We start from the raw sequence: 27,182 nt of genomic DNA on the forward strand, positions 1-27,182 counted from the left end.
TCCCCCCAGCACAGTCAATATTATAAAGAAAACTAGAAGTTGCTTTCTATAAACCAGTATTGCAGCCCTTGCTTACAATTATGCTTTTGTGAGTGTGTGCTAAATTCTCTACAAATCCAGAGAGAGGCAACATCTCCTCTCATTGCATTTATAGCCTGATTAATCAAACCAGACAGGGAAACAGAGGCAATGAGAAGAGTGGTCATAGTGCATTATCAACATCCTTAATTCAGGAGCCTTACGAAGTGTTACACATGGTTATTCTTTGCTTTGAACTGTTTTGGGGCAATCTTGTGTATGAGGATTTCTCCCAGAGACACTCTGCCATGACTGACAGAGTACCAGGGATGGACCCAAACCTCAAAGGTTTCACGGGGGTGGTCAGGTGCTGCAGGTCAGAGCCTGAAAAGTAGGATTGACACTAGATCAATATAGCCCAGAACTTTCCTCACCCCCTTACATGATGCAAATCACAAAGCACCTGCAGGATATGATCAGCATCACCCATTCTGGTGGTGATGGAGATCTAGGGCAAAAAATGAATGTGGGAGAAAGTTAAGTATACTGCTTTTTTAGGGGAGGGTGGGGAAGCAGAAAAGAACAAAGGCAGTATCACCTCAGTGTACCTGGGATGGGTACGGTGAAATGTTCATGCATTCCTGCCAAAGTGACATGCAAGAAGTCTTCCTAATCTCAGGTTCTATCTGGCAGTGGGACTGGTCCCAGACTCCCTGAGCAGGACATACATGCTAAGTGCCCAAGAAGCACAGCAGAAAATTAAAGCAGCCATATTGCATTAGGTCAAAGCTCCATACTCTATAACATTTGTAGAACAAGCCTTCCCCATGGTGGTGCCCTCAGATTACTGAGGCCAGCATTCCTGATGGGAATGTGCCAGCCTTATGAGGCAAGATTGTTTTTTCTGATGAGCAGTAAGTGCCTTTGAGAGCCAAGTATATCTCATATCAGGAAGAAACAAACAGAGGGGGGTAAACCAGGACCCTCCCTGCCCCCCCCATTTTCTTGTTCCTTGACCTCTAGATATCTTACATGATGAGAAACCTAATTCTCCCAGGATGGTGCACACGGTTTTCTCTGAGCCTCCGTCTTTGGGGGGCAGATGCTGTCAGCTCACAGGCCTGCCTGGGACAGCTCTCTCTCCACATGTTCTTGGACTTATAGAGGTTGAAGGCCTGCCTGCCTGCAGAGATGGAAATAGCACAGCATTGATGGTGGCAGGTTGCAATTCTTAAGAGGAAGAAAGGAGTCCCTGCTACAATATTATTTACTAGGATAGTAGTCTTGTCCCTGCAAGCGGGGGTATGCCAGCCCAGAAATTGCTGGCTTCCTGTGTGTGCGTGTGTATGATGTGAATAATTGCAGTGTGTGCTTCCTTTGCCATGTGCACGAAGGATTCCATGTGGCATCTTGTAAGAGGTGTTGCTTGGGACACTAACCGCTGAGCAAACAGAGATACACATAGAGTAAGGCTGGTGGAGGAAACTGCTGATGCAAAGGAGATTATGCATTTGGATCACCTACATTATCTAACAAGTTTGTGTCCTGCTGCTCTTCACATACTAAAGTTTAACCTCATTTCTCCCCATCACTGCAGGTGGATGCTGATGATGTCATTACCAAAGAGGAGCAGATCTTCCTACTGCTAAAAGCCAAGGCTAAGTGTGAACGACACCTCAAAGCCAAGGTCCCCAAAGTGCATGGTGAGTGTTCCCACAGCAATCCAGACTGCATGGCTGGGGCTGGGCCCGGGCCCAGGCTCCTCTCTTGCTCAAACGCAGCCCTTCCCCTTAGTCCCACACACAGAACAGCTGAAGAAGTCTCAGTATATATTTTTTTTCAGGTTAGGCTATCTTTAACACAAGGTGTTGTGAAGCAAAGATGTCACAGCCCCTTTCTTCTCCTCCAGAGCTCCATATGCCAAGGGATCAGGAGGGTGAAAGAGTCTTAGTCATGGGTTTACAGCCCTTATTGCTATACCTAGAGCCCACTTACCATCACCAGGCAAAGTATGGGAGATAGCATCCACCATCAGTTCTCCCAAGATCCTTTGCAGCATGACACCAGTGGTACGGGAAACAAAGCATTCTTCCAACAACACTTTTTTGTTTCCCTCTGACATACTCTCTATTCTCCTCAAATAGGCCTAAGCTCAGCTAAGCCTTTTTCTCCCACTTCCTTTCTATTTTGAGCTGCAAAATCATTACCAGATGTAAAGCTGGAGGGAGAAAGAAGGGAGAAAGCTCTCTCATGTGGGTAGCAAAGTAATCATCTCCCATTGGGTTCTTTCATCAATTTCAGATGTGCTAATTATTGGCACCAGGTCTGTGTGCTGAGCCATCCTGCACCCACTCAGCTACTCCTGGGTGGGCATGCTGTACCATCTCCCTCTGTTGCCTGACTGACGAAGACAAGCTAGAATGTTTCCCACTTCCACTGTTGCATCTTAGAGATCTCTTTTCTACAGGCAACACTCTGGGAGTACCTAGAGACATCATCCGGAGAAGGAGGGTTTCCTAAAACTAACTGTGATTTCAGAGCAGAGTTGCTTGCCCACCTGGTGTCCCTCTCCTGTTGCAAATGACAAAAGGACAGAAAGAGGCCATAAAAGCCCAGCTTTCATTTTATTCCAGGCCTCCTGCTTTGCATCAACCAAAACCTCAAGCCACATCCTCAGTTGCTTCTTTGTCCTGTCCACCCAATGCCCAATTAACACCTCATTAAAAATCATATGTGCAAAGGCATTTCCTTCTGTTGTACTATAGACCACCTACCTACCTTGGCATCTGGTGATGTCCACCAGCTGGTCTTGCTCTCTCACCCTATTTTCTAATTCTTTTCTATATGACTGTCAGCCTTTAGTATTTATCTCCCTAATTGTCAGGAACAGTGTTGGTAGGGTTGGGGAGATGCATGTGACTGACAAGCAGACTTTGGGCTCTTTACCATGGTCAGTTTGGTAGAGCAGAGAAATCATAGCACCGGGCTTTGCAAACATGCCTTTGTTCCTGTTTTGAGACCTGGTTCTGTGATTGAGGCCAGCATTAGCTCTGCCTTTGACTGGAACAGAAAGAAATCTAATACATTTTCATTTAGATATCTCATGAACCCAAGTCCTGGCTTTTGAAAAAGCTATTCTGAGCTGCTCAGACAATAGAACTCAGGCTCATTCATGCATTCCCTGTTGCAAATCTCTGCCTAATCCCAAATAGCACAGCCAAGGGGAGGAATCACCTTGATGTCAATAATCACAGCAGTAATATGGCTTTAAAGACTCAAAGCAACCATTAGCTTTACATCAAAGTAGTTAGATCGAATTAACCTGTAAGTGGTACGCTAATCCAAAGGCACAATGAATTCTTACTAAGCCTTTCCCCAGAAACATTTTAAGATGATGTAAAAGAATCTTCAGTGGCAGCACCTCTGCAACACCCCCAAAATTCACTCTAGCACTACACAAACAAGGCATCAAGTTGCCAGACCGTTTCTGAGGTGGTCTAGAGTCAGTTATCACAAACAGAGGATTCTGCAATTTGCAAATGATCTTTCCCCTATGCAGAAGAGCTGTCATCCACTGATTTTTAAGCTACAGATGCCTTTGGATACATGAAATGATAATGTTATATGGATATTTGAGAACAGACTAACTTGATCTTCATTTTGAGGTGTATCTGCTCTTTCATGCTGCAGGAGTCAAAGATGGATAGTTTTAGATCCTCTTGTGGGATGGGGGGTGACAGAACAAAAAGCTTTAATCTGTACTGTGTTAGCTTTAATGTAATTAATTGTCTGGCTAAGGCTCAGAAGCTTTGTTTTCGCACAAAGGCTTCAGAGCCCAGGGTGAAAAGTGATTAGGTCCAGTCTTTTCCTCCTTTGATGATATGGAAACTGGGGCCTGGTTTTGATTTGTGTTAATCACCCAAGGACATATGGGTCTGCCCTTCTCAGCCAGATGGAGGACCTCATCCTATTGCCTCTTCCCTTGCTACAGACCCAAAAGAAAAAGCCTATTAAGAGCAAAATGGTCTTTACAAATAAGATGCACCAGCCCCCACCTGCAGACAATATTTATGGGGGCAAGGTTGTTGCAACCTGGAGCAATATAAATCCGGGGCAGCCACCCCCAGCTTTCAGTATTCTCTGATCTCACTCAGAGTGTTTCTAAGGAGCACCCATTTGGGTGGCAAGAGGACTCTTCTAACTGCCATGGAGAACTTGAGTTGTGTTATTACACTACCAGGTCCCCTATCTGTCTTGTCTTTGGATTTCTAGTGGGGTAGGACACAGTTATCCCTCACAATGCATTTGTATTTTGGATCTGCAAGACTTAGCCTTTCCTGGAAGGAAGAGATTCTGCAGGAAGGGGGCTGTGCCCAGGTCCATTTACCCCTCAGTTTAATAATAGTGGCAGTCTATGGCATTGATGTGTCACTATAACAAGACTACCCATTGGCAATGAGACTGATGGTCTCCATGTGAGAGGGCACAAAGGGCCTTGTCTCCTTGAAAGATCTCCTGGATAGTATGTAGCTATGCTCCTTCCTGTCTTAACAGCTCATAGGGAGCAGTGCACCCTTTGGCCTGAAACAACAGAATCACAGAATCATTTAGGTTGGAAAACACATCTAAGATCATCAGCACCAACCATTAACCTGGCACTGACAAGTCCACCACTAAACCATGTCCCTAAGCACCACATCTATGCATCTCTTAAATTCCTCCCTGTAGACTTCAAGGTTCAGTTATCAAAGATTGGTGAGAGCCTAATTAGAATGCAGCAGGTGCAGAGCTGGACAAGGAGAGAAGGGGAGGTATGGGTAATTCATCTGTCTTTTACATTGGAAAAGAAGAGAAGCTTCACAGGTCTTCACACATTATGTCTCTCTCTTTTTCTTTTTTCTTTTTTCTTTTTTTTTCCTTTTTTTTCAGCTTGGTTTGTTTGGGGTATTTTATATTTTCTGAGAGATTGGGCTAGATGATCTCAAGAGGTCCCTTCCAGCCCTCATGATTATGTGATGTTGTATCCAGTCATCTTGCATGTTCAAGTCTGTGCTTGGTTTGTCATTCCAAAGAAGGAAAAAGGACAAGCCCATAGTGAGGCAGCAGTTTTGGGAAGATCATACGGAAAGCCCATCATACAGTCATCAAAAGAAGAGGCCTGTCCAGCCTTTCTTACATAATTGTTTCTAGTGAGGGAAAATATTCACATTCAGCTCGGCTTGGGGGAATCTGAATATATGTTGTTATTTCCCAGAAACAATTATTTACTGCCTAGCATGTCAAACGTAAAAAAGGAGATTGAATTCCCTTCCATTAGTTCTGCTTCCTTATGTCTGAAAGTACCAAAAAGCACATGTGCAAGACCTGTATCTCAGCTGCCCAGCCTCAGAATCTGCTTGTAGAGCCAGTATCTTCTGGTATTATTGTAGCAGCCTTCAACATGGAGCAACTTTAAATGTGGGACAACCCTGTGGACAGCCCAGCGGTGTAGAATGTTTGGGAAAGGAGAAAATTCCTGCCTAAAACCCCTGGCCCAAGTCAACAAGGAGTGCTTTGGAGTCGAGAGTCCTATCTCTCCAGAAAAGCTCTTAACCACAGAGGTTACAGGAAAAGAGGCCTTTGCCCCTGGTTGTTTTAGAGTTGCTTTGTGTTGAACACTTACACAAGCTCTCCAATAAGACATTAGTTCAGCCTGAGATCTGGGTTTCATGTCTCTGCTGTGGGGTTTTGTCCTGCACCCCTCAGTGTTCAGCGTTACAGCTTGTGAATAGTCAGAAAAGGACTTTGAGAGACACATCCATTGCTATGGGCACGCATCTATACTTCCCTCTCATGGCTCTCTAAACCTTGAGAAATAGGTATGTGCACATCTGCAGAGAGTCTCTGCTTCTCCTAGGAGCCTTCTGGGGACCTCTTCCTGCAAACCTGCTCTCATCAACACTTTGAGTTCATACCTGGATTTGAACGAGACTGAGTAAAGCACTGTTGTGCCAGCTCAAAGGCAGACAGATGGAAGGGGTGAAGAGGCAGCAGTAATGTCTCTCCTCTCAGACAAAGGGCAAATGGAGTCCCATGGACTCCTAACTTCATGTCGTGTTTTGAACTGGTTCTACAGGGCCTCTCGATGACAAAGGAAAGGAGTGACTTCAGTAAAAGCCTGTATGGTTGATAAGACAGTATGTCTAACAGGGACTAAGCAGAACTCAGTTATGCTAAGAGAGGTGCTGAGGACCTGTGTGTGTACACAGAGGTCAGTCTTCTTATCACCAAGAAGAATGCCTTCATTTGCTGTTTCAGACTCCCTTTAGCATGCAAGTATGAGCGGGCCAGTGGTGCAACTGGCTGACCTGAGAAGGAGCCTTTTTGGAGGAGGCTTTCTGATCTGGATCGTAATGCAGCCACATAAACAGAGCCATCACAGGGAACGGAACAGTGCCAGGAAAGAAAGGTGCTGGTGCTAGCAGTACTTCATTGAGCATTACATGCTGAATGAATATCAAGAGGTTTTGAAAAGCCAAATGGATTTCTTCCCCATTGCCTCCTCTCCTTGCTCCCATGCAGGCCCACTTTACATCAAGGGGTATATGCACCCCCTTAGTGCAATCAGATTTTGTCCTGCGCACACCCATGTCTATTCCTGTTCATCGGAAGTTGCCAGATACCACCTGGCAGAGGGCTGCTTGGATCCTGCCTCTGCCTGGGTGTGATTGCAGCCCAGTGTGATGATTTATTCCATTCCATGGGTAATTGATCTGTGTTTTAGGAAGCCGTGAGGGAATCTGGGACACCTTGATTATATTTTTTTTAGGTTTTAAGATAGAAATATCATGTAAACTGGCATGAAAGCCTGTTAGGGCTTGTGACCTCATTCTTGGGATCTGACACACAGGGATATTCAACGCCTCGCCTCCAATCTCAAAGGAGAGTCTGTGGCAGAGCCAAGATTTGGATGCTCATCTACTTCCTCTTCAGCCAGGGCACAAGCCACAAACCACATTTCCTTTTGTCCTGGAATTCAAGGTGAGGCTACAAAGACTCAAATCTGGGTGGACAGAAACTGACAAAAATCTTTGGATAAATCCCACTTGACTGAAACTCAAAACTTTCATCATCGTTCTCACTTTAAAGCCTCCAGGTTTGTTTTGAAATAAGGAAAGCACATCAGAAATTTCCTGCATTGAAGTGGGTACCTGGGTTCTCTTCTTCTTTTGTACATCTCATTGCTGAGTACATTTCATGGACCACTTCCTTTCCTGGTCTGAACTGGCAGATTCCTATTCAGTTTAGTGAGGGCATTGATTTATCTGAGATTCACTGATTTCTTCCACAGTTCAGCTCTGCAACTTATTTCTCCTCCCCTTACTCCTTCTCCACCCCCTATTCATTCAACCAGTATTTTACAAAAGGAAAAATTAAAATATCAGACATATCCATGGGCCTTAAGAAATGAGGTAGCCTGGATCAGCACTGAACCTCCATTTTTGCACTGTTATTTGCTCTTCACTCTTTTGCCTTGCAGCTATAAACTCCTAATGCTTTTACTTGGCAATCACAGACTAGAAATGGCTACACAGATTAACACAAGAAGACACACCATGGGAGGTACCTGTGTGTACAGAAACCCTCCTTGCCCCCAAGAAGGGGAATGAGATTTTGAGGAGGTTTCTGTACATCATTCTTCCATCACAGACTTGGATTTGTCACAGAGCATGCACTAGAACTGTTTCTTTGAGTGGAAAATGTGATCTTGGCTGTGCATGGACTTCATGAACTCTTCACCAGGAAGCAGCAAGCCCAGAAGAGATAAGTACTTTGAATAAAGCTCCACCATCCTCTGGAAGCAGGAAGACCTTGGTCTCCCATCTGTTCCACTTAGCGTTGTCTTTTTCCTTTTGCTGGTTTTTACTTTCTCAGCTTTATAAAGTCCACAGTTCTCCTCAGCCTGCACAATTATTAGCAAGTGCCATGTCCATCAGAGTGCAGTGCCAAAAGACAGCTGTTTCCAGCACAGTTCCTACCAGAGTGGCCAGGGAGTGGTTATGTTGTTCTCCTAATCAGCCTGCACCTTCACAAGCTTGACCAACACTGCCTTTGTGCCAAAGAGCTGATCTTTAATGTACCTCCAGCTACTAAAAATAGCCATAATGCCCAGTATAATAAATAAATATAAAAATATAATAAAACTAGAACTGCATATTGTGAAGAAAGAATAGAGTTGATTGGGAGTATGGAGAGTGTAGGGGTGTCCACTCATCTCGTAGAGACTGGAAAGAGACATTTATTGAAAGGAGGCTTCCAGACTCTGGAAGAAATGTTCACTGTCATGGGTTTAACTTTCATCTGATTCCTGCCCTATGCAATTAGCTGTCAAAAATAGTATTCAGATATGTTATCTGCTGTTATGGTTCTGCAATATTTTGTTCACTTGAAATAAACCAGATGCAATTTATTTAGATATGTGTCTGAGATGCATCTCAAGAGTTGAATTAGGGACTAAGGAGCATCAGAGTGAGTAATAGACATGCCAAGCGTTTCTGGAGAGTGGAAACATGTGGTTACTATATGTATGATTTGTAGCAGTGTTGATAGTCCAAAATAAAGTCCTAGCAAATAAAAAGGTAAAAAATTTAATATAATTCTAAACTTTCTTTAGCAATAATGAATTCCTGTTTATGTGTAAAGATTCAAAATTCCTTTTTTTTTCCCCCCCCTTTAAAAAGGTTAACTTTTCACTTTAGGCTAGCTAATGGAGGGTGAGCTTCCTATTGTACCCCTATGATAGATTCTGCAGACAGTGCCATCTGTCCCCCACCCACCTCCCAGGCATATCTCTGAGCCTAATAACCTGCCATGGACTCTGATCCACAGGATGACATGGGTACAGCCCCACATGAACCTGTGCCATGGGGAGACAGGGCTGAGCCAGTCCGGTGTGATTCCATGCACCCCTCTGTCAGGATATGTGCGTCATCTGCTGCTTTTGGCTAAGGCAGTGAGGGACACAGACCCAAAATATTAAAACAAAAAAACAAAACCAACCCAAACCTGTCCCCACAAGCATTTGGCTTCCTTTCCTCTTTTCTTTCCTTTTTTTTTTTCTCCCCTTTTTTTCTTTAAATTTAGTCTCTAGATGAAAGCCTTTTGGAAAGAACAGGAAACCCTAAAATTTCTGTTCTACGTACGCAAACATTACATTTCAGGCATGGTGGGCAGCCTGATGCCACCCCAAAGTTAAACCTGGAAGGGGATGAAGTGAAATTCTCAGGCATATGCCATCAGACCTGTTTTTTCTTTTTTTTTTCCCTTTTCTTTTTTTTTCACCCATGAATTAAAAGCCTGTCTTTCCCTGGTTTGGAAAAGGAGATGGGACATTCTGTGGGGGAAGAAAGATTTTTACACAAACCTGTTATTAGCAAAGGCCATCGGCAATCCTTTCTCAGAGTCCTAGGTGTTCCAGCTTGCTTCAAGATTGCTTGTTTTTATAGTAAATAAACCTATTTGCTAGGGAGAGGGGTTTATTTTTAGTTAAGCTGTGTGTATTTACCTAAGGTACGTGGGCTGTGCAACTGAGTTTATGGCTTAATTGTCCCTAAAGGACCTATACCCAAGCCCAGGCTCTCTTTGGGCTTGCAGAAGCAGAGGATCTGCTCCTGGTTTTCTCTCCAGAGGCTCAAGCACCATCCCCTGATCATCCAGGCTGCCAGGATCTCCTCAGGGGTTCTGAATAGCCTCAGGTGGCTTAGAAGTTAAGGGTGACAAAGGCATCCAGGGCACTCAGGATTTGCCCTAAACACCCAGACCACTATAAACCCATATCTCTTCCTGCTCTTTCTATCTTGTTTCTGCTATTGTTTTTGGTTTGGTTTGGTAGGTTTTAGAGGGGTTTTTTTCCCTTCTTTTTCTACCCTGTTTTTTGCTGTCAGTCCTTGTGGCTCTATGGTGTAGGGCCAGAACATTGGCCTAAATTCTATCATGCAAACATCAAACCACGCCTTGTTAGCATGCTCCCAGCACAGTTTTGGCCTGGGACAGCTGTCACTGCTCCATTGGACACTGTGTGGAGGCCAGCATGGACCAGGAGACCTTTCAAGATAGCAGAACAGACAAGACTGTGTGGGGGGAAGTTCAGATTCATGGCATCTGTGGTTCTAGGATGAATCAAAGAAGCACGGAGCCCTACAGAGAGATGTCTTCTTCCATTCAACCCATCTACCACAGCTACCATTCAAGATGGAAGACTATGATGACTTTCAAGGGCTTGCAGCTCTTCACAGATGGCTGCTTGCAGTCATGCTCGAATTAGGGCTAGCAAGAGATAGAAACTACCAACCGCTGGCTTCTACCTGCAAAGGTTTATAGGTCAAGGACTTCCAATCCCATTAAGAAATGCCTAAGAGGTAGCCATATAAGTCTTGCAATGCGAAGGAGGAACAGGTCTCAGGAGCTTTCCCCTCTGAGGGCTGAGCATGCAAGGGGTGTTCTGCCCACTGAACACTGTTACACAGACCAGCAAAGGTCTCTGAGTAATAATAAGCAGAACCTGTATCTACCTATCCATCCATCCCTCCATCCCCCTCTCCCTCCATCCCCTCCCTCTCCTTACCTTCCCCTCCAGCTGGTCAGCACACAGAACTCATACACACAGAGAAGTTCAGAGCTGCATGCACTGGCCAAGGACACACTGCACACAACTCCATTATATGTCCCCAGCTACCCATGCAAATGCCCTTAGATGCATGAGGAGCATCTTTCCCCAGAATAGACATATCCTCCCCTAATTGCACAACAGAGGTCAACAACAACACACACCTATACATACGTGTATGCAAGTGCTCATACACACATGCTCTGACCAGTCAATGCATCTGCAACCCCAAATACCCCTATACAGAGCCACCGGTCCTCCAAGCCTCCCTTTCTCCCAAATACTGGGTCATTTTTTCAGTTGCTTCTCCCTGCCTGTTTCCAATCCTCCAAATGTCCTTCCCGTAACAGAGTGACCACAATTGCACACCATATTCCAAATGTGGTCTCCCTGGTGCCTTGCACGGTGCCAGAATAAGTCGGGCTGATTTATATTCCATACCCCTAGATAAACACCTCGAGACCGTGTTTGCATTTATCCAGCTGCCAAGCAGCCTCACAGATGGTTTTAATGTGTTCTCCACATGCATGTACAACTTGTACAGAAATTGGAATTGAGTCTGGGGGAGAAAGAAAGGAGGGAGGAGGCAAGGGAAAAGTAGCAGGCAGGAGAGAATAGCCTTCATTGCACCCTGGGGATGCAGTCTGAGCAGTGAGCAGGCACAGCCAAAATATGCCTCTCCTTTCCTCTCTCTCCCACCAAAACAGCCTGGGATTTGTGACAAGGCTCAGGTGGGGAAGCAGAAATGAAGAAAAAACAAAATAAGAGATACGTGTGGTGCAGCCCTTTCGGAAAGCATTCTGTGCTGGGCTTCAAAAGGCAAGTCCCACAGCAAAGGCATCAAACAGAGCATTTGCTTACTCCATCCTGAATATCATATTGGCTTCTGATAATGACTACATTTCCATGCCCCGAGACTTCGACCCTCAAGGGCTTGCAAGGTGCATCTGTTCTAAAACTACAGTAATCTGTGCTGCTATAACTGCTCTGTAGTATGGTGTTACTGTAAGGCAGTATTCATGACAGTCCAAGCAATGGTGAGATGAATGGGTACCCTACAATAGTAACCTTCAGACACCTCAGGAACTGAGACACACACCCTGCCTGGAACATTTTACAGTCTAGTCTTAGAAAATGGGCAACGATGGTCTGTGATAAATGGCATGCAGATGCAGAGAAGTAAATCAGATTCTCTGACCTATATCTGATAGGTATATATCCTATTGCGATTGATATTAGGGGAATTTTCCTCTCAGTGCTTTTCAGTGGGGCACTGGTAACTTCTACTTAGATGGTGAATTGACACCACATGCCTCATCTTCTAAAGAGTGTTTATTTCATGGTATGTCCTCTGCAGAGGAGGAACTGTCTGGTGGTGACCTGTATCCTTGCTCAAGCATAGCCCTGGGAAGGCAGTGGATGAAGGCAGCATTTAGCACCATCTCTCCCAACACATGTTCCTCAGAGAGAAGTCTGTATTTCGATGAGGGATTTGTTGCCTGAACCACTGGGGCTGCCTTCAGCTGAAGCTGAGGATTTGAACATGCTGGATTGATGGGCTGAGAAGAGAAAAACAACCTTATAGGAAATGCTTCGGGAAACTAGAGACCCTTACTGGTGCGGGGATATGGCGGTGGAAAGAGAGGCTCAGCTCTGCCATGGCTTAGTTTTTCTTGAGGAAGCAATGATCTGGGTGTCTCAAGGGATGACTGCAGAATTGCACTGGGAGGTCTGTTGGCATCTTTGTACCTGGGATGGAAGGACATAGTAATCTGGACTGGTTTAGAATTTCTTTTGCCCTTGGAAGTAACTGTCTCTGGTATAAGTAAGATGGTTTCTGAGACCTGGAGGAAAGGTAGATAGTCAGCCTGAAAACTGAAATGGTTTTAGGAAGCACAAGTGACTATGCTGATCATAAGACAGCAGCATACGCGATACTGAAGATGAAGATGCACTGACCTGTCCCAGCACAAGGATGGCAGAGAAAGATGCAAGTGACACGGTGCTCTCCTCCTAGCCCCATCCATGCCACAGCCTCCCTTTGCTTTAATGATACCATTTAAAAATCACTGAGGGAAATGGAACTTACTGGCCTCATCACAAACATTACTCATCTGAAGGATAGACACTTCTTTTAATTTCCAGTATAAGCTTTGTCCACTGCCAGTTTAAATCTCTGGTTATTTTTGCATCCTTTTGCACTTCTGTAGCTCTTGTCCATTCATAGTGCTTACCAATAGGATGAGAAAAACCTTCTATCTCATTCTCTCTTGTTTTAAGCAGACCAAGAGTCTTACTCTCCTCCAGGGCACCAAAAAATCTTTCCACCCTACAAGTCTTTCCAAATTGCTGGAAGACTCCTTTCCTTCCTTTCCAGCAAAGGAACTTAGGAGCTTTTCCCCAGAGAGGTTATTTTGTTTCACCAGTAGCAAGGACATCTTGGGACCTGTGAAAACTCTTCTAGCAGCTACTAAGGGATGAAGAAGCACAATAAGTCTTAAAAGACAAACCTTTAATTCCTGCCTCAGCAGTTGTCTTTTACCAACCTCATTTACCTGCCTGTGACAGGCTTGTAGCCAGGGACTGTGTTGGTCACTGATACTTTCTCCATGAGTACAATTGCTCTGTCTCCCTGAACTTGTATCAGATCATGGAGACACAGAAGGGGAGACACCAGGCTGAGCCATCTGCAAAGCTTCTGGAAAAGAAAAAGTTCTTGCATCACTTCCAGCTACTCATGTTGTCCAACAAAACTAATTTCTTCGGCACTAAAGTGGTCAGTCACGTCCTGTAAACAGTGAGAAACCCTGGCGCAATTCCCATCTTCCCTTTCTCCATCCATGAGAGTTATGGCTCTGAATTTAGAGGAGCTTCACCAGCATACAAAAATGCCTGAGAAAGCATTGCCTGAATGACTGATACATATCCAAGATGCTTGGGATGTGGGATATGTGTGAGGTTTTCTTGTTTTCTTGAAAATTTATGAATTCCTTCTGACTTACATCTTCAGTGAATCCTACTGTTTCTTCCAAAGAAAGAAATGTTTTGCATTCCCAGTTTACTTAGAACGTGTGGCTCTGTGTCCCAAACCTACTCACCTGTATCAACCCAAACAGCATATTTGAACCTTCAAATTATTTTTCACCTAAAAAAGAATTTTTGAGATCTTTTCTATTGCAGTTAGGATGAACTGGATCCCTTCTGATTATCTATGCTTCTAAATATTGTTAAGTGTCCCAGGAGAGACTGACTTGCATTTAGCATGCCAAAAGCACACTACTTGCAGGTGGTGCATTTCTTTTTCTAATGACAGCTTATAAAAAAGATTGTAAATTTTTTTAAATTTTATTTTATAACATAGCCATGAGGAAAAATTGTCAGCTTTCAGGTTTTTTTTATTGCTTTCTTGAAACTCTTCATCGTTTTTCGGATTTCTTCTTGTAATTCCGTGTGCATTTCTTTTGAGAAATGACCAGGGAGAAAGAAAAACAACAGAGAGAAGCCAAGTTGTTAGTACTGTTAATGTTTTTATAAACCAATAAAAGAATGTTGGGGGAAATATTTGGGAAAACAAACAAAAATAAAAGTCTTGTCTGGATTCCAGCACAATACCAATGAAATATATGGTATTTTCTCTCCTCATTGTATAATCAGCTCAGTTATTAAGTGAACTCTAGAGTGAGTAAAATAGGAAAAACTTGGAGGCAGAAGGTGCAGAATTTGGTCCCAGTAGTCTCAAATTGGTGAAATTAATGATAAAGGTGCCACATGGCTGAGTGGACCAGGGGAGACAGGGTGAGGGAGTAAGCAACGGATGTTGGGAGTCATAAATGATAGACTGGTTTGGGTTGGAAGGGACCGTAAAGCTCATCTAGTTCCAGCTCCATTGCCATGGGCAGGGACACCTTCCACTAGTCCAGGCTGATCAAACCCCTGTCCAGCCTGGCCTTGGGTTGTTCCAGGGATGGGACATCTACCACCTGTTCCAGTGCTTCACCACCCTCATTGTAAAAAATCTCTTCCTCATACGTAGTCTGAATAAATGCTCTTTTAGTTTAAAGCCATTACCCCTTGTCCTGTCAGAAGGTTGATGGTTTGTCTCCTTAGATGGAAAAATAGAGGTATTGGAGGAAGGAGTGAGAGAAGGACAGTGGGGCTACTGTATGGGACAACAGGCATGTACAGAGGGGAGAAAAAGATTTTGGCTGTGTTAAAATCCAAGCAAGTGGATCAAGCAGTCAGAAAGCATGGCTGGTCTGATATTTCCATTTTGAAAAATGTTTTCCAAGAGTTTCAATCAATCTAGAAACTTTTCAGTTCTTTCTGCAACCAGGAGATCCAGAGGCACCTGGCTTAATCTGTTGATGTTCCCTCCAGCTTCCCCCTACTACAAACTATTAGTTGGCAGTCCTTCCCAACGCAATTCCTCTCCCTTTGCCTTACCTATGGCACCCTGGATCGGCAAGAAACAGCCATGCTGTGCCTAATTTTATGTTTTGCATGTGCCAGTTGGCTAGTCAGTTGGCAAAGGCTGGTCACCAGGTGGCAGGTGCCAAATGCTCACCTGATCTTTACTGATCATCTATCACCATTAAATTGGCAGACTGAGATGTCTTACCCCTCCTTCAAGTCTGGCTGAAATGTGTTTTCCAAGCACAGAGTGGGGAGAGAGCCAAGGGATGACAGAGATGGAGAGCAGGCTACAGAGGTTTTTCTGTGTTGCAACAGTTCATGGTAACAATGACAGACTCATTTGCACCTTTTCTTGGATGCTTTCTGAAGATTGATTCCCACCAAACCCTAATCAGGTTGAATAAATCAATTGCATGGGTCAATACACAGAGGCAATAAAATATTTCAGATGCAGTGAGAGGCAGGAAACCTGATTTTTTTTTTTTCCAATTTTTTGGGGGCAGCTGATGGCTTCCCAAATTGTCCACATGATAAAACACCAGTCCAGAGATGTCCTCTGCTTTTTTGCAAGGATTGTGGGGATCAAAGTACCCCAAAAGAAACAATTGTATATTCTGTTATCCAGAAAGCATTGTTTTCCTTTGAGTCCATTTCAAATATGTGTGTGTATGTTTACACTGTAAGGAGGGTGTACCCATCAGATACTTTTCCACATTAATATTTTCTGGACAAATATTGCAGTATAATACTAAATGAAACTACTTACAAGTGAAGGCTGACCTTTGTAAGCTATTCCGAAGATCATAGAAAAGTGGAAGGTTTCTCTCTCAGTATTTCAGAGCATGACACTTTCTCTTCAGTGTTGTTTCTCCCCGGCATTCATTTTAAGGTTTACTCAAATCTGTTTATTTGTAAAAAGAATTGGTTTTATTTTAGGTAAGACCACTTTGAGTGCTAAATTAAATTTTCATTTACTTTCTTGTCTGCAAAAAAAACCAGCCTCAGAGACAATAACATATTGTCCTAATCCAAATTCTGTGGGCTACTTCTTTTCGTTTTTATTTTGATCCTTCCAGAGAACTGGAAAATAAATAAACCAGTTTTCACAGTGTAAATAATCCTGCAACATAATGAGCCAAAGGGAAGGGCTTTCCTGGTTTCCATGAATAGGAAATCTAGTATTATTCTTCCTCTAATGTGGCTGGAAGTGGAGCAAATGCAATAAGCTTCTTCCTCTTTCTTATGAAAACAATACTGAGGAATTTAGCTCCCCTATCCTCACTCCCAGTTAAAGTTTTAGAAGATAGGCAGTGATTAGTTGGGTCCCCTTTATCAGCACTAAATTAAACATAAGAAGTCAGCTGTTTAGAGTTTTTCTGTTGTTTTTCATACCCTGAAATACCAGCAAACTGAATTGATCACTGTCAGCTCCTACGCTAGAGGGTACAATACCAGCCAAAGGTCTTTAAAGCAATCCTGGATCCTTATTTAATCTTGTGAAAATACATTCATTATAAAGGATAAATTGCATTTTGGTTGAAAAATTGCTAAGGCACTAGCTTTGATACTAATGAAACATATTGAGATCTTGGCCATGCTTATCATTTCTTTTCAAGCCGAGCTCTTTTGCAGATAAGAGTGGTCTGTTTCATTTTATTTTCATTCATGTATAATTCCTCCCTGTCAGATACTTTATAGGCTGTTGATAATTTCCTTCATCGGCTGCCATGGGTACAGAGGGCAGAGGCAGTTCTGAAACCAGACCTCAGGTAGATTCACTGTTTTTTCCTCTTCACTTCAGATCTTCTACTGGAGCTGGGTTTTAATTGGTAGGTGCAGCTAATGCAGGCCAACACAAAGGCATATGTAAACACCAGGTTAGGTTTGGGTGCATAGCCCTACCTGTCCATGTTGAATGTCTGCATCTGAATTGGAACTTGCTTCCTTTTGGAACTGGAAGCTTACAGACGAAAAGCTGCAGAAATGGGTAGTTGACAAGCTGGAAGGATAAAAGAGGTGGAGAATGGGGTTTGAGTTCCCTCTTTTTAAAGCAAAGTTGAAAATGAGGTCAAGTTCCACCGTTTTTGAGATGCGTGGAGGATTTCTCAACACTTCTAAATGTGGGTATGTTCTGGCTTTGTCCCTTGCAGAAAGAATGAACAGACAATGAGGAAGATGAGACTGATGGGATGGTGGGCACCCATCTCTCAGGGGATTCTGTCTTCATCGCTGGTATCTCAGCTGCTTCAGAAGCTGGTAGCAAACCCCACGGGCTTCAGAGCTCCTTGAAGACCCTCTTAGCCCACCTAGGACATAACCTAGAGGCCTTGAATGATCAGCTAGTACCTTGTTCGTGAAGAGAGAAGCAAAGCTTTTTGGTTTCTCATAATTATGGGTCATTAAAAGACCTGCTTGATTTTTTTCTTAAGTTCTGTATAATTGCAAAATTACAATATGTACTTTTTGTACATATTGCCAAATTTCAAAAAAGAAAAAAAGTTTGGGGAAAAAAGGGCAGACACAGAGAAGCTGGGAAAGCTCAGCCATGTCACCCTGTTGCTGGTGGTAGGCAACTGGTCAATTAGTGTGCATGCACTGCCAGCCAATTAGCATGGACACAGCTCCAAATCAATCAGTGCATGATTGCACTGCATTTTGCACCATGATGAAATCATAGGAAAATACAAGTAGAGGGAAAAAATTATAAGCAGAAAGGCTGTCAGATGGGAAAGGATGCAAATCTTTACGAAACAGAAATTCCATTGTTTCATGCATTATAAGGCAAGGTAATGAAATAGTCTCTATTTATTGTTAGAGATACTGCTACAGACACCTCTCTATAGATTCTTGCTAGTCTTAGTGTTACTTAAAAGATCACCCAAATTCAGGCACACAAGCATATCTGAGAAAGCAGCAGAGCACTGTGGTATAGCATAGCACCAGCTGATGTAAACAATGAGTTAAAAATACAGCTGAATTTGGATTAATGGTATGTAGATATTAAATCACAGCCCTCCCACTCCATGTGCATGAGTACCTTCCCTGAACTGGTAGCTTTGAGCCTCACAATAATGTAGCCACAACACAACCCAGCTCCTTTATAGTATAGGCTCAGATATGTGCTGCCATATCAAGGCTATACATAACCAAACTCACCTGGATTTCTCCATGTTTCCCATCAATCAACAGAGTCCTGACTGCTCAGGTCTTCTTCTTCTCTACTCTGCTGTCCTGCCCCATTTTCATTTCTTCCAGCCCACAAGGGAAAGCAGCTTTCCTAAATCATTGACCACTCTCATCAGGTATTATCCCATAGAATCCTAGAATCCCAGGTTGGAAGGGACTTCAAGGATCATCTCATCCAACCTTTTGGCAAAGCATGATCTAGACTGGATGGCTCAGCACCCTGTCCAACCGAATCTTAAAAGTGTCCAATGTTGGGGAACCTGTCCTGAAATAAAACTTGTGAGAAGTTGTACCTTCTGGAGCTAAACACTAAGAAGAAAATTGCACTGATGACTAAGAGCGGTTTTCTTGAACTGAGTGACAGTATTGCCGGCTTTTCAAGGACAGCCCTCTCCAAACAGCAGGACTCTGGAGGTCCAGTGACTCCTCTTTATCTTTGTGTCTCTTCCACAGATGGCTTCTGTCTTCCTGAGTGGGATGGTATCGTCTGCTGGCCTGAAGGTGTGCCAGGCAAAGTGGTGGCTATGCCATGTCCTGAGTACATCTATGACTTCAATCACAAAGGTATGTGTTGACCTTAGTGTCAGCAAAGCTTGGTAAGCTGCAGCAATGGGATGCCTGGGAATCAGAAAATTAAAATCCTCTTTAGCATCCCTGTTTTATGACATGGTGACTCCCTCCCAGTCAGGAGTAAAGCCAGAGAAAGGGAAGTAAAGAAACAACCATTATGGTTTTATGCTGAAAGAAAAGCTCTGTTTTAACCTAGACAATGACAAGTTTCCCATCTGCCCAGCCCAGACTGTAACGGGGTTAGGCACTGATTGGGGTGTCTAATTAGGGTTATAAGCACCAATTGCAAGCTTACAGCTTGGTAGTCTTGCAGCATTACAAATCTGTATTTGTTTGACGCTGCAAACTGCATACCAATAGAAACCTGCAAGATATTCTTCCAATTTATATTCCTCACGCGTTTGTTAATTCTAGCCCCTGATCTCTGCCCAGACCCCTACAGTGGGTTTCTGAGAACAGCTCCAGTAACCAGAACATGTGAATTCCTCCCCATCTCACTTTCCCTCAGGCAGCACATTTCTTGGCTTGCTTGTGGTGCCGCAAAGTCTGTGCATGTTTTCAGAAGCAATTGAAGTACACTCACTCCTCAGTGTATTTTCAAAGCTAAAGCATTCTCTTTTCTCAGGGAAAGCTGTGCACCCAAAGGCTGGCAAATTAGGGAATTAAGACTATATGTTCTCACAGAGTACTGATGCTCTTTTCAGAAAACAAGTAATGATATTCCAGTGCACCGCAGTTGCTCATAGTCTGTCCTGACTTTTCTAGAAGGGCCTGTGAGCTGAGCCAGCTTAACCCCCAGCTGATGACCTCTCACAGAGGGACTGAACGTGCACTTCACACTAGAGGCCAGGAGGAACAGGCAATCCATCCTTTTTCTCTTCACAATCCAACATGGCATAGGTTCCGCACTGCACTGATATCCACTGGTCAAATCAGCTAGTGTGGGAGTCGATGTAAGACTGACTGATTAAGGTGCAGAGGTGTCTATGAGCTCTCTCTCTGTAGTCAGAGGACAGATAGATCTGTTGACTGGTTTCATGGCTGTTAACTGTGATGTGTAACTTCTTACACACAGTTCATGAAATGATACCCACCAGCCTAAAACTCTGCATATGGATGCTTTCATCTGTCAGCTGAAACCTAAGATGAAACTTTGCCTTCTCTTCTTTTGTCATCATCATGGGGAGGGTAGCCATATTAAATTCTATCTTAAGATGCACTGAATCTGTAAAAAAAAAGAGCAGAATAATATAGATTACTGCTTATTTTCATAGGGAGAGCTGCAACTCTGAGGATGATTTTGTGCTTTGGGACTTTTTAAAGCATCTCTCCTTGGTTTGTAGACCCTATATCTTAATCTAAACTAAGTGCAACTTTTTATTAGCTCTCTGGTGTTTCTCAGCTAGAAAATTGATAAAATTGCCGAGGAGGTGGAAACTATGTTCTTGCAGCTGAGCTTCAAAGCAGGCAGGAGGCATCAAGGTTGATAGGAACCACCACTGGAAGAAGCTTTACCTGCTCTACCAGGTCTAGTCCTGTTTACTCTGTTTCTCATCTCTCCCAAAGGCCATGCTTATCGCCGGTGTGACCTGAACGGGAGCTGGGAGCTGGTCCCAGGCAACAACCGCACCTGGGCAAACTACAGTGAATGTGCCAAGTTTCTCACCAACGAGACGAGGGAAAGGGTAGGCAATTGCATTTGTGTGTGGAGAATGAAGTGTTGGCCTCATCCATGGCTAACACTAGGAGCATTCTCTCATTTAAAACCCTTCATGAGCTATAGTTTGCTGCCTCCTCTTGGAAACTATGTCTGATCTTGCCAAAGACACATCTTTGTTTTGTTGTGGAATTATTTGAATTTTAAATTGTCCTCAAAGCCAGAAAGGGTTCTTCCACCTGCCATGATCCCATTTGTAAAGAGATCTTAGGGAAACTTGAAACGAGCTCAGGGACACTAAGAAGTGGCTGGAGCTTGTTCCATGCATTGCAACTCCCTCTTCCCCACCAGGCAATAATTTTGCTACCAGGTTGTTACCAATAATTCCAATGTTTATGTGCTTGTCTGTGCTAGGAGATGTACAAACACAGCCAAAAAAAGGTGTCAATCAAACCGGTAGCAATCCTGTTTCTGTAGGTGATTAATAGAGAACCTCTTGGTTGAGAGGTATAGTTGAAGGATCAGAGGTTTTTAGTCTGTTCATTTGAGATGGGTAGTGACAAAATCCGTTGCTAAAGCAAATTAACATATAAGAACGGATCTTGAACTAATTCTGGTATCATCACAATTTTGAAACAGGGACACCAGTCCAAAGTTAGAGAAAGGATTCCTAAGACATGGAGGAAAAAAAAAGAGGGGGGTGGGGAGGGGCAAGGAGGTGTTTCCTATCAGTACATCAGATCTATTTGCCTTATTTTTACACAAATTCAGGTCATTAGCAAAATAGTAGCTGGCAGAAATTTCCTACCTCTCTGTTTGTGTCTGAGCCCAGCTGAGACTCTGTGGTACTACTGAATGCCTCCCAAGCTGGGTACATCACAGAAGCAATTCCATGCTAATGTGACAGCAAAGCTGTCAGTGGAGTCACCTAAGAGGATGTGACCTTCTCATTTCTCAGAGAAAGACATTTCTACCCACATGAGGTTGCTGCTCTATTTCTGTAATTTGCAAAGAATTTAGCAGAAACCTTTGTTTTCTCAGTGGTACTTGGAAGATGTCCTCCTTGGATATGGCATTAGGGAGTGATCATTTGCAGCACGGGTGATTTTCAGACAGTGGAAGATAAAGATCCAACCACAAGCTTCACAGTGCGGAGCAGGCTTGAGGATGATGCACAGTCCCTTTGGGGGAATGTTCTTAATTTTAAATCCAACCACAGCATAGGGATTTTTTTGCCTTTTTTTTTTTTTTTTCTCACCAGTGAAGCAACATATGAATGAAGTTGTTTAGTGAGGAAAGATGTTATTTGAACATCTGCATGCTTTATATCACACAGTCAAGGAACAGACAAGGTTGTGTACACCAGGTACTACTCTAGCTACTTAACAGCAAAGCATGTTGTCTCAGTGCCAGACAACACTGACATTTAGATCAAGTTTGCTAGGACTTATATTTTCCCAGTCCATATAGTGAAAACAACTATTTTAGCCCCAAGAGATTTCTGGGTAGTTTTCTGGAGTAGCTGTTGGAGTCATTAAAATCTTGCTCACACTAAAAGCTTTAGACATGGACCTATTGGAGAGGGTCTAGAGGAGGGCCACAAAAATGATCAGAAGGCTGGAGCACGTCTCCTATGAGGAAAGGCAGAGAGGGTGGGAATTGTTTAGCCTCCAGAAGAGAAGGCTCTGAGGACCTGTTGCAATAGGATGAGGGGTAATGCTTTTAAACTAGAAGAGGGAAAATTCAGGCTGGATGAGAGGAAGAAATTTTCTACATCGAGGGTGGTAAAATACTGGCACAGGTTGCCCAGAGAGGTGGTAGATGCACAGTCCCTGAAGACATTCAAGGCCAGGCTGCGTGTGATTCTGAGCAACCTTATCTAGTTGAAGATGTCCCTGCTCATTGTAGAGGTGTGGGACTAGATGACTTTTGAAGGTCCCTTCCAATCCAAAATATCTTACGATTTTATGATTGTAAGTTGCACAACTTCTTAAACTCTCTGAAGTCATTGTCTCCCCTGTTCAACCCCTCTCAGCCATGTCCTGAAGTGGGAGTTTTCTGCTGCAGACTTCTCCATCCAAGCAACTCCCTAGACTTCCCTTAGGGAAAAGAGGTCCATTTTTTTAAATGTTCCATGCTGGCAGCTAGGACTTGGTCAAGGTAAAAGTGTAGGAGAAGGGCACAGGGAAGAAGAGAGTTGTCCATTTTTTACTAGCACAAGGAGGATATAAAGACCACTACCCACAGGCTGGTAAAAAGGCTGAAAGCAGTCTGTTATCCTGGGTTTCATGTACCTGTCTCTGTGTCCCCTGAGTGGTCACTGCACAGATAAGGAACATGGACTGTGCTTCCTAATGGACAGATATTTGGTGAGATGTCATGATGCAGAAAACTGCATTTTTACACTCAGCATCCGCTCTTACTTGGAAAATTACTGCTTCTCATAGAATTGTAGAATGGTTTGGGCTGGAAGAGACCTTAAAGTTCATCCAGTTCTAAACCACCCTTCCACGGACAGGGACACCTTCCACTAGACCAGGTTGCTCAAAGCCCCATCCAACCTGACCTTGGACACTGCCAGCGATGGGGCAACCACAGTTTGTCTTGGCAACCTGTGCCAGGGCCTCACCACCCTCACAGGGAAGAGCTTCTTCCTCAGATCTCATCTAAATCTTCCCTCTGTCAGGTTAAAGCCATTCCCCCTTGTCCCATCACTCCTTGTTCTCTCCCTACCTGTCCCTGTCAAAAGCCCCTCTTCCAGCTTTCTTGTAGGCCCTTTTAGGCACTGGAAGCTGCTCTAAGATTGCCTGGAGCCTCTCTTCTCCAGGGTGAACAAGCCCAGCTCTCTCAGCCTGTCTCTTGGCATAGAAAAGATGCTCCAGCTCTCTGAGCATCTTTGTGGCTTCCTCTGGACTCACTTCAACAGGTCCACATCCTTCTTGTGCTTTCCCAGTTTTGGAATTGTATCTTGATTAACAAATGCTTTCCAACAGCTTATATTACTCACTATGATAATCATGATTAACCTTGTATTTGCAAGACGTTGCTTTCCTCAGTCCAGCCCTGCACTCATCTCATAGTGACATAGCTGCATGTGGTCATGTAGTTGCCTTGTTTTACCATACAGGTGGCTTCATTTTAGTAACAAGTGAAGCAATGCATACACGCTGTGGGTCTCTTGGGGCTCCTGGAATGAAAAGCACTCTGGAAATCAAACAAAAAGAAAAGGAATAACCATCTTTTATTTCTCATTTGGGTGATGACTTCCAGAGAGTAAGGAAGGCCTCTTGTCTTTCACACCCAAGACTGGCTCTGAAGCACTGGTATTAATAAACCTTCCTTTGATTATTTTTCTTTTTGAAGTAAATATGTTAAGAGATGTCAGAATCGTGGAATTTGGCAAGATAGACTGGTTGTCTTTAGAGGGAGATTGTTTTCTATTATTATGTCTTCCCCTGGGGAACAGCATCTTTGCATCACCAGTAACAGCTGCATTTAACCAACGTTATGAAAAGAGATCGTGGGCTCACTCCCAAGTAATACAGCATCTGAACAGATGCAACAGAGGAACTTGTAAGAAACTATGCATTAGAAAGCTTTAGGAAAAATGTCTGTCTGTTACTAGATATATATACATCTGCATTACTAACCCTAGAAATAGGCCTGTATTTATAGATAGGCGTATGTACAGATACATACACTTAAATAAACACCCACGTCCATGCACACACGCACACATGTATATGTCCACGTTTGTTTGTTTAAATTTGTAGTTTTCTCAGTTTAGCCACTGTGGGATAATTGTAAGTTTGACCAAAGCAGCAAACATAGGGTCCCAGAGAAAGTTTGCATCTTTCGCTACCTTTTCCTGAACCATATGGGTAGGATTATTTCACACAGAGCAGCATGGAAACCGCTTTCTGAAATTAGCAAAGTATGCTAAAGCCATCAGAGCCAGGAGAATTAACAGCTCGTAACTGCCCAGTGAGCAATTGCTCTTGGGTTGTTTTCTAAGGGAAAATTAGCACTGCTGAAGGACACGGGATTGACAGCACTGAAGACTGATGTCCTCCCTTTAGCCAGGAAAGCAGGTAGGTTGCAGCTAGCTATTCAAGTGTGTTTCCCCAAATACCTTGCAGATAGGATTAATCTTGATGCAAACAACCATGTCCCCCGCATGGTCTGTAGAAGACAATTGTTTACCAAGGATTAGTAAGAAGCTTTGTGGAAAGGTGTCTAAGCAGCATGTCATGGGAAGACAAGACCATTTTCTTTGTGTTTTGGGGCAGTGCTGAAAGCCACCACTACACCACAGTCTGTATATATTCTACCATATTCTTCCTTTAAGATAACACTTCACCAGTTCAGCAGAGATGGTGGAAAATCTTGCTCTCCAACTACTTCTCCAGGAAACATGTATGGGCATCCCCCATCCTAAATACATCCTGTATCTTCAGAAAGTCTCCCTGCCTCTGAAGAGATGAGAGATCTGTGGCTTCCCACCCCAGCACCCTTTGTTTATTTTCCATCAGTGTTTAAAGAGAGAAGGTGGGACAAGGGAAGGAAGGGGAATGTATTGGCCAGTGTTCACTCTTTGAGGAAGGTGGTGTGATTAAACACTAGCTGTTTATCTGTCTCCTGTGTGTTTCACATTGCTGAACCGCAAGCTGCTGAACACTGGCACAGGTATACAGCTATACAGTACCGCTACATAACCACTAGATGACAGACACATAGGTGTGTGTGTGTATATATATGTTCTATATATATTCTGTATTTGATCTGTACTTAAACATCTGTTCATGGGCATGTAGAAGACAGAGACTACAGGTAAAGGGACCTTTGGTCTGGCCCAGATTAGCCATTTGCTTACAGCTTTCATAGGTTTCCTTAAAAATGGGAGGGCTACCTGTGTTCTTAGAGTTCCTCAGTCTTTGGATAAAACATGGCACACATGAAAAGTCCTGGTGTGCCCCTGTCATGAAAAAGCAGCTTTTGGGCAATTTCTCTCCAAAACCCATAGTAACACTTTGACTACAGCCTCCTTCCACACATCCCAGCCAACAGCAGCACTTTTCAGCACGATAATTTATCTTGTCACCTTTTCAGACATTACAGGAGTAATGGCATATTTTGCTCAATAAGCAGAAATTTCCTTCATTCCCATATCCCCCAAAACAACACTAATGCCAAACATGGTGTTTTTTTAAGCAAGTCAAACCCAGCCTGTTTTCAAGGATGAGCTTAAGGGCAAACGTGACCTACATCTACTGAAATCATGGGGAAAGGAAATACAAGCCAGCAACTTGGGAGGTTAGCTCAGCTTGGAAACCACCAGCCTAGCAAGATGGACCATCCTAAGATCTAATCTCACTGCACCAATCCTGTCTTCATCTGCTACTGCTCGTTTAGGTCATGGTGGGTTTACTGCTTCTAGGGAAATCAGAAAGGCCTCAAGACTCCATGGCATGTCAAACACAATGGGAAAGGCACAGCATGTTGCAGGGCTGCTTTATCTAAACTCCATTGTTCAAACCAAAAATCTTCTATGCTTGGCCTTTGTTCTTGGAGCTCTCTGGGGTCCTTTTAAAAGCAAACAACTTTGTGTAGCCTCAAACTGATGGCATAAAACTTGTTTACATAGTTTATACTGAGTTATACAGATGAAATGGCATCAGTGTCATACATTTGCATCATGAAAGATGGGCAGATGTTTTAAGTATGTGTGTAGGAATAAAAAAAACGCATCTTCAAGATGTGTTCATTCTTACAAGCAGCCCTGTAATTCACTCCTTATATCATGCCTATACTTTTAGTCTAGAGGCTTTGGAAATCACTGACTGTTTTATGCCTTTTGCAAAATACCCCTTCTCTCTGCCATTAAGTTTTGTTTTTTTTTTTAATCATGTCTATTGTAAAAAAAAAAAAAAAAGACAAGAAAAGCAATGAATAAAGCTAGACAGAGTCTTTCTGGCATTGCTTATCATTCAAAGCAGTAAAATACTTCCCCTGTTAATTTCAAACATGTCATTAGCAACATCTGAATCAGCAGCTTTGTAAAGCTTTGTAGACACTTGATATGGAAAGCCCTTACATATGCTTCCATCCCTATATACTGCTAATCCCACCCTTCAGTATAGCCTACCAACCCCTCAAAAGACCACTGGATTCATTTCAGCTTCACAACATAAATGTTGCAGAATCTTGCTTTTGTCTAACAGGGGAAAGGAAAAGGATGTAAGTTGAATACAGGGCACAGTGCAGTGATACTCAAAATGGAGTTTGCCACCAGTCATCTAGAAAATATGTCTCAGTCACCCATGTCCCTCTCTGTGCCACTCAAAGGAAACAGGAAATATGAAGAGCAAAGCCCTGAAGTTTTCAAGCAGATGCTGAAACATAGGTGACGTTTACACCCAGAGTTAAATGAGGTGTCCTAGGGTGTATAAGACAACTACAAGAGAACTGCAGATACCACACGGGACCTAGAGGAAACCCATTCCCTATGTAAAAGCGGCTTGAAGCCAGACAGGACACTTGGGTGTCTAAAATGACACGTGTAAAGACAATTTAATTGAGTCCTAAGTGTTGCAAGACCTCTTACCTGAGACTCAAATGGATGTGACTTGCTGTACAAATGTAAACACCTCTCTTTGAGTTAGCCATTCTGGACAATGCTTGTGACAACCCAGA

At 43.4% G+C, this 27,182-nt stretch overlaps 1 protein-coding gene across 3 annotated transcripts in view; it reads left to right on the forward strand.

The window, feature by feature from the left end:
- PTH1R (parathyroid hormone 1 receptor) overlaps positions 1 to 27,182 on the forward strand; it is a 111,675-nt gene that overhangs the window by 56,950 nt on the left and 27,543 nt on the right. For 2 of the 3 annotated variants that reach the window (XM_061365787.1, XM_061365795.1), the window contains exons 2-4: positions 1,616 to 1,721; positions 18,716 to 18,826; positions 20,399 to 20,517. In XM_061365787.1, the coding sequence (XP_061221771.1) occupies positions 1,616 to 1,721; positions 18,716 to 18,826; positions 20,399 to 20,517 (336 nt within the window). Of the gene's footprint in view, positions 1 to 1,615; positions 1,722 to 6,886; positions 7,039 to 18,715; positions 18,827 to 20,398; positions 20,518 to 27,182 lie in introns of those variants that run through there. The other variant, XM_061365805.1, reaches the window with a different exon arrangement.

The sequence above is a fragment of the Neopsephotus bourkii genome, unplaced genomic scaffold (assembly GCF_033783945.1).
Source record: "Neopsephotus bourkii isolate Nb327-2 ecotype Australia unplaced genomic scaffold, CSIRO-AGI_Nbou_v1 NB_122, whole genome shotgun sequence".
NCBI classification, from domain to species: Eukaryota; Metazoa; Chordata; class Aves; order Psittaciformes; family Psittacidae; genus Neopsephotus; species Neopsephotus bourkii.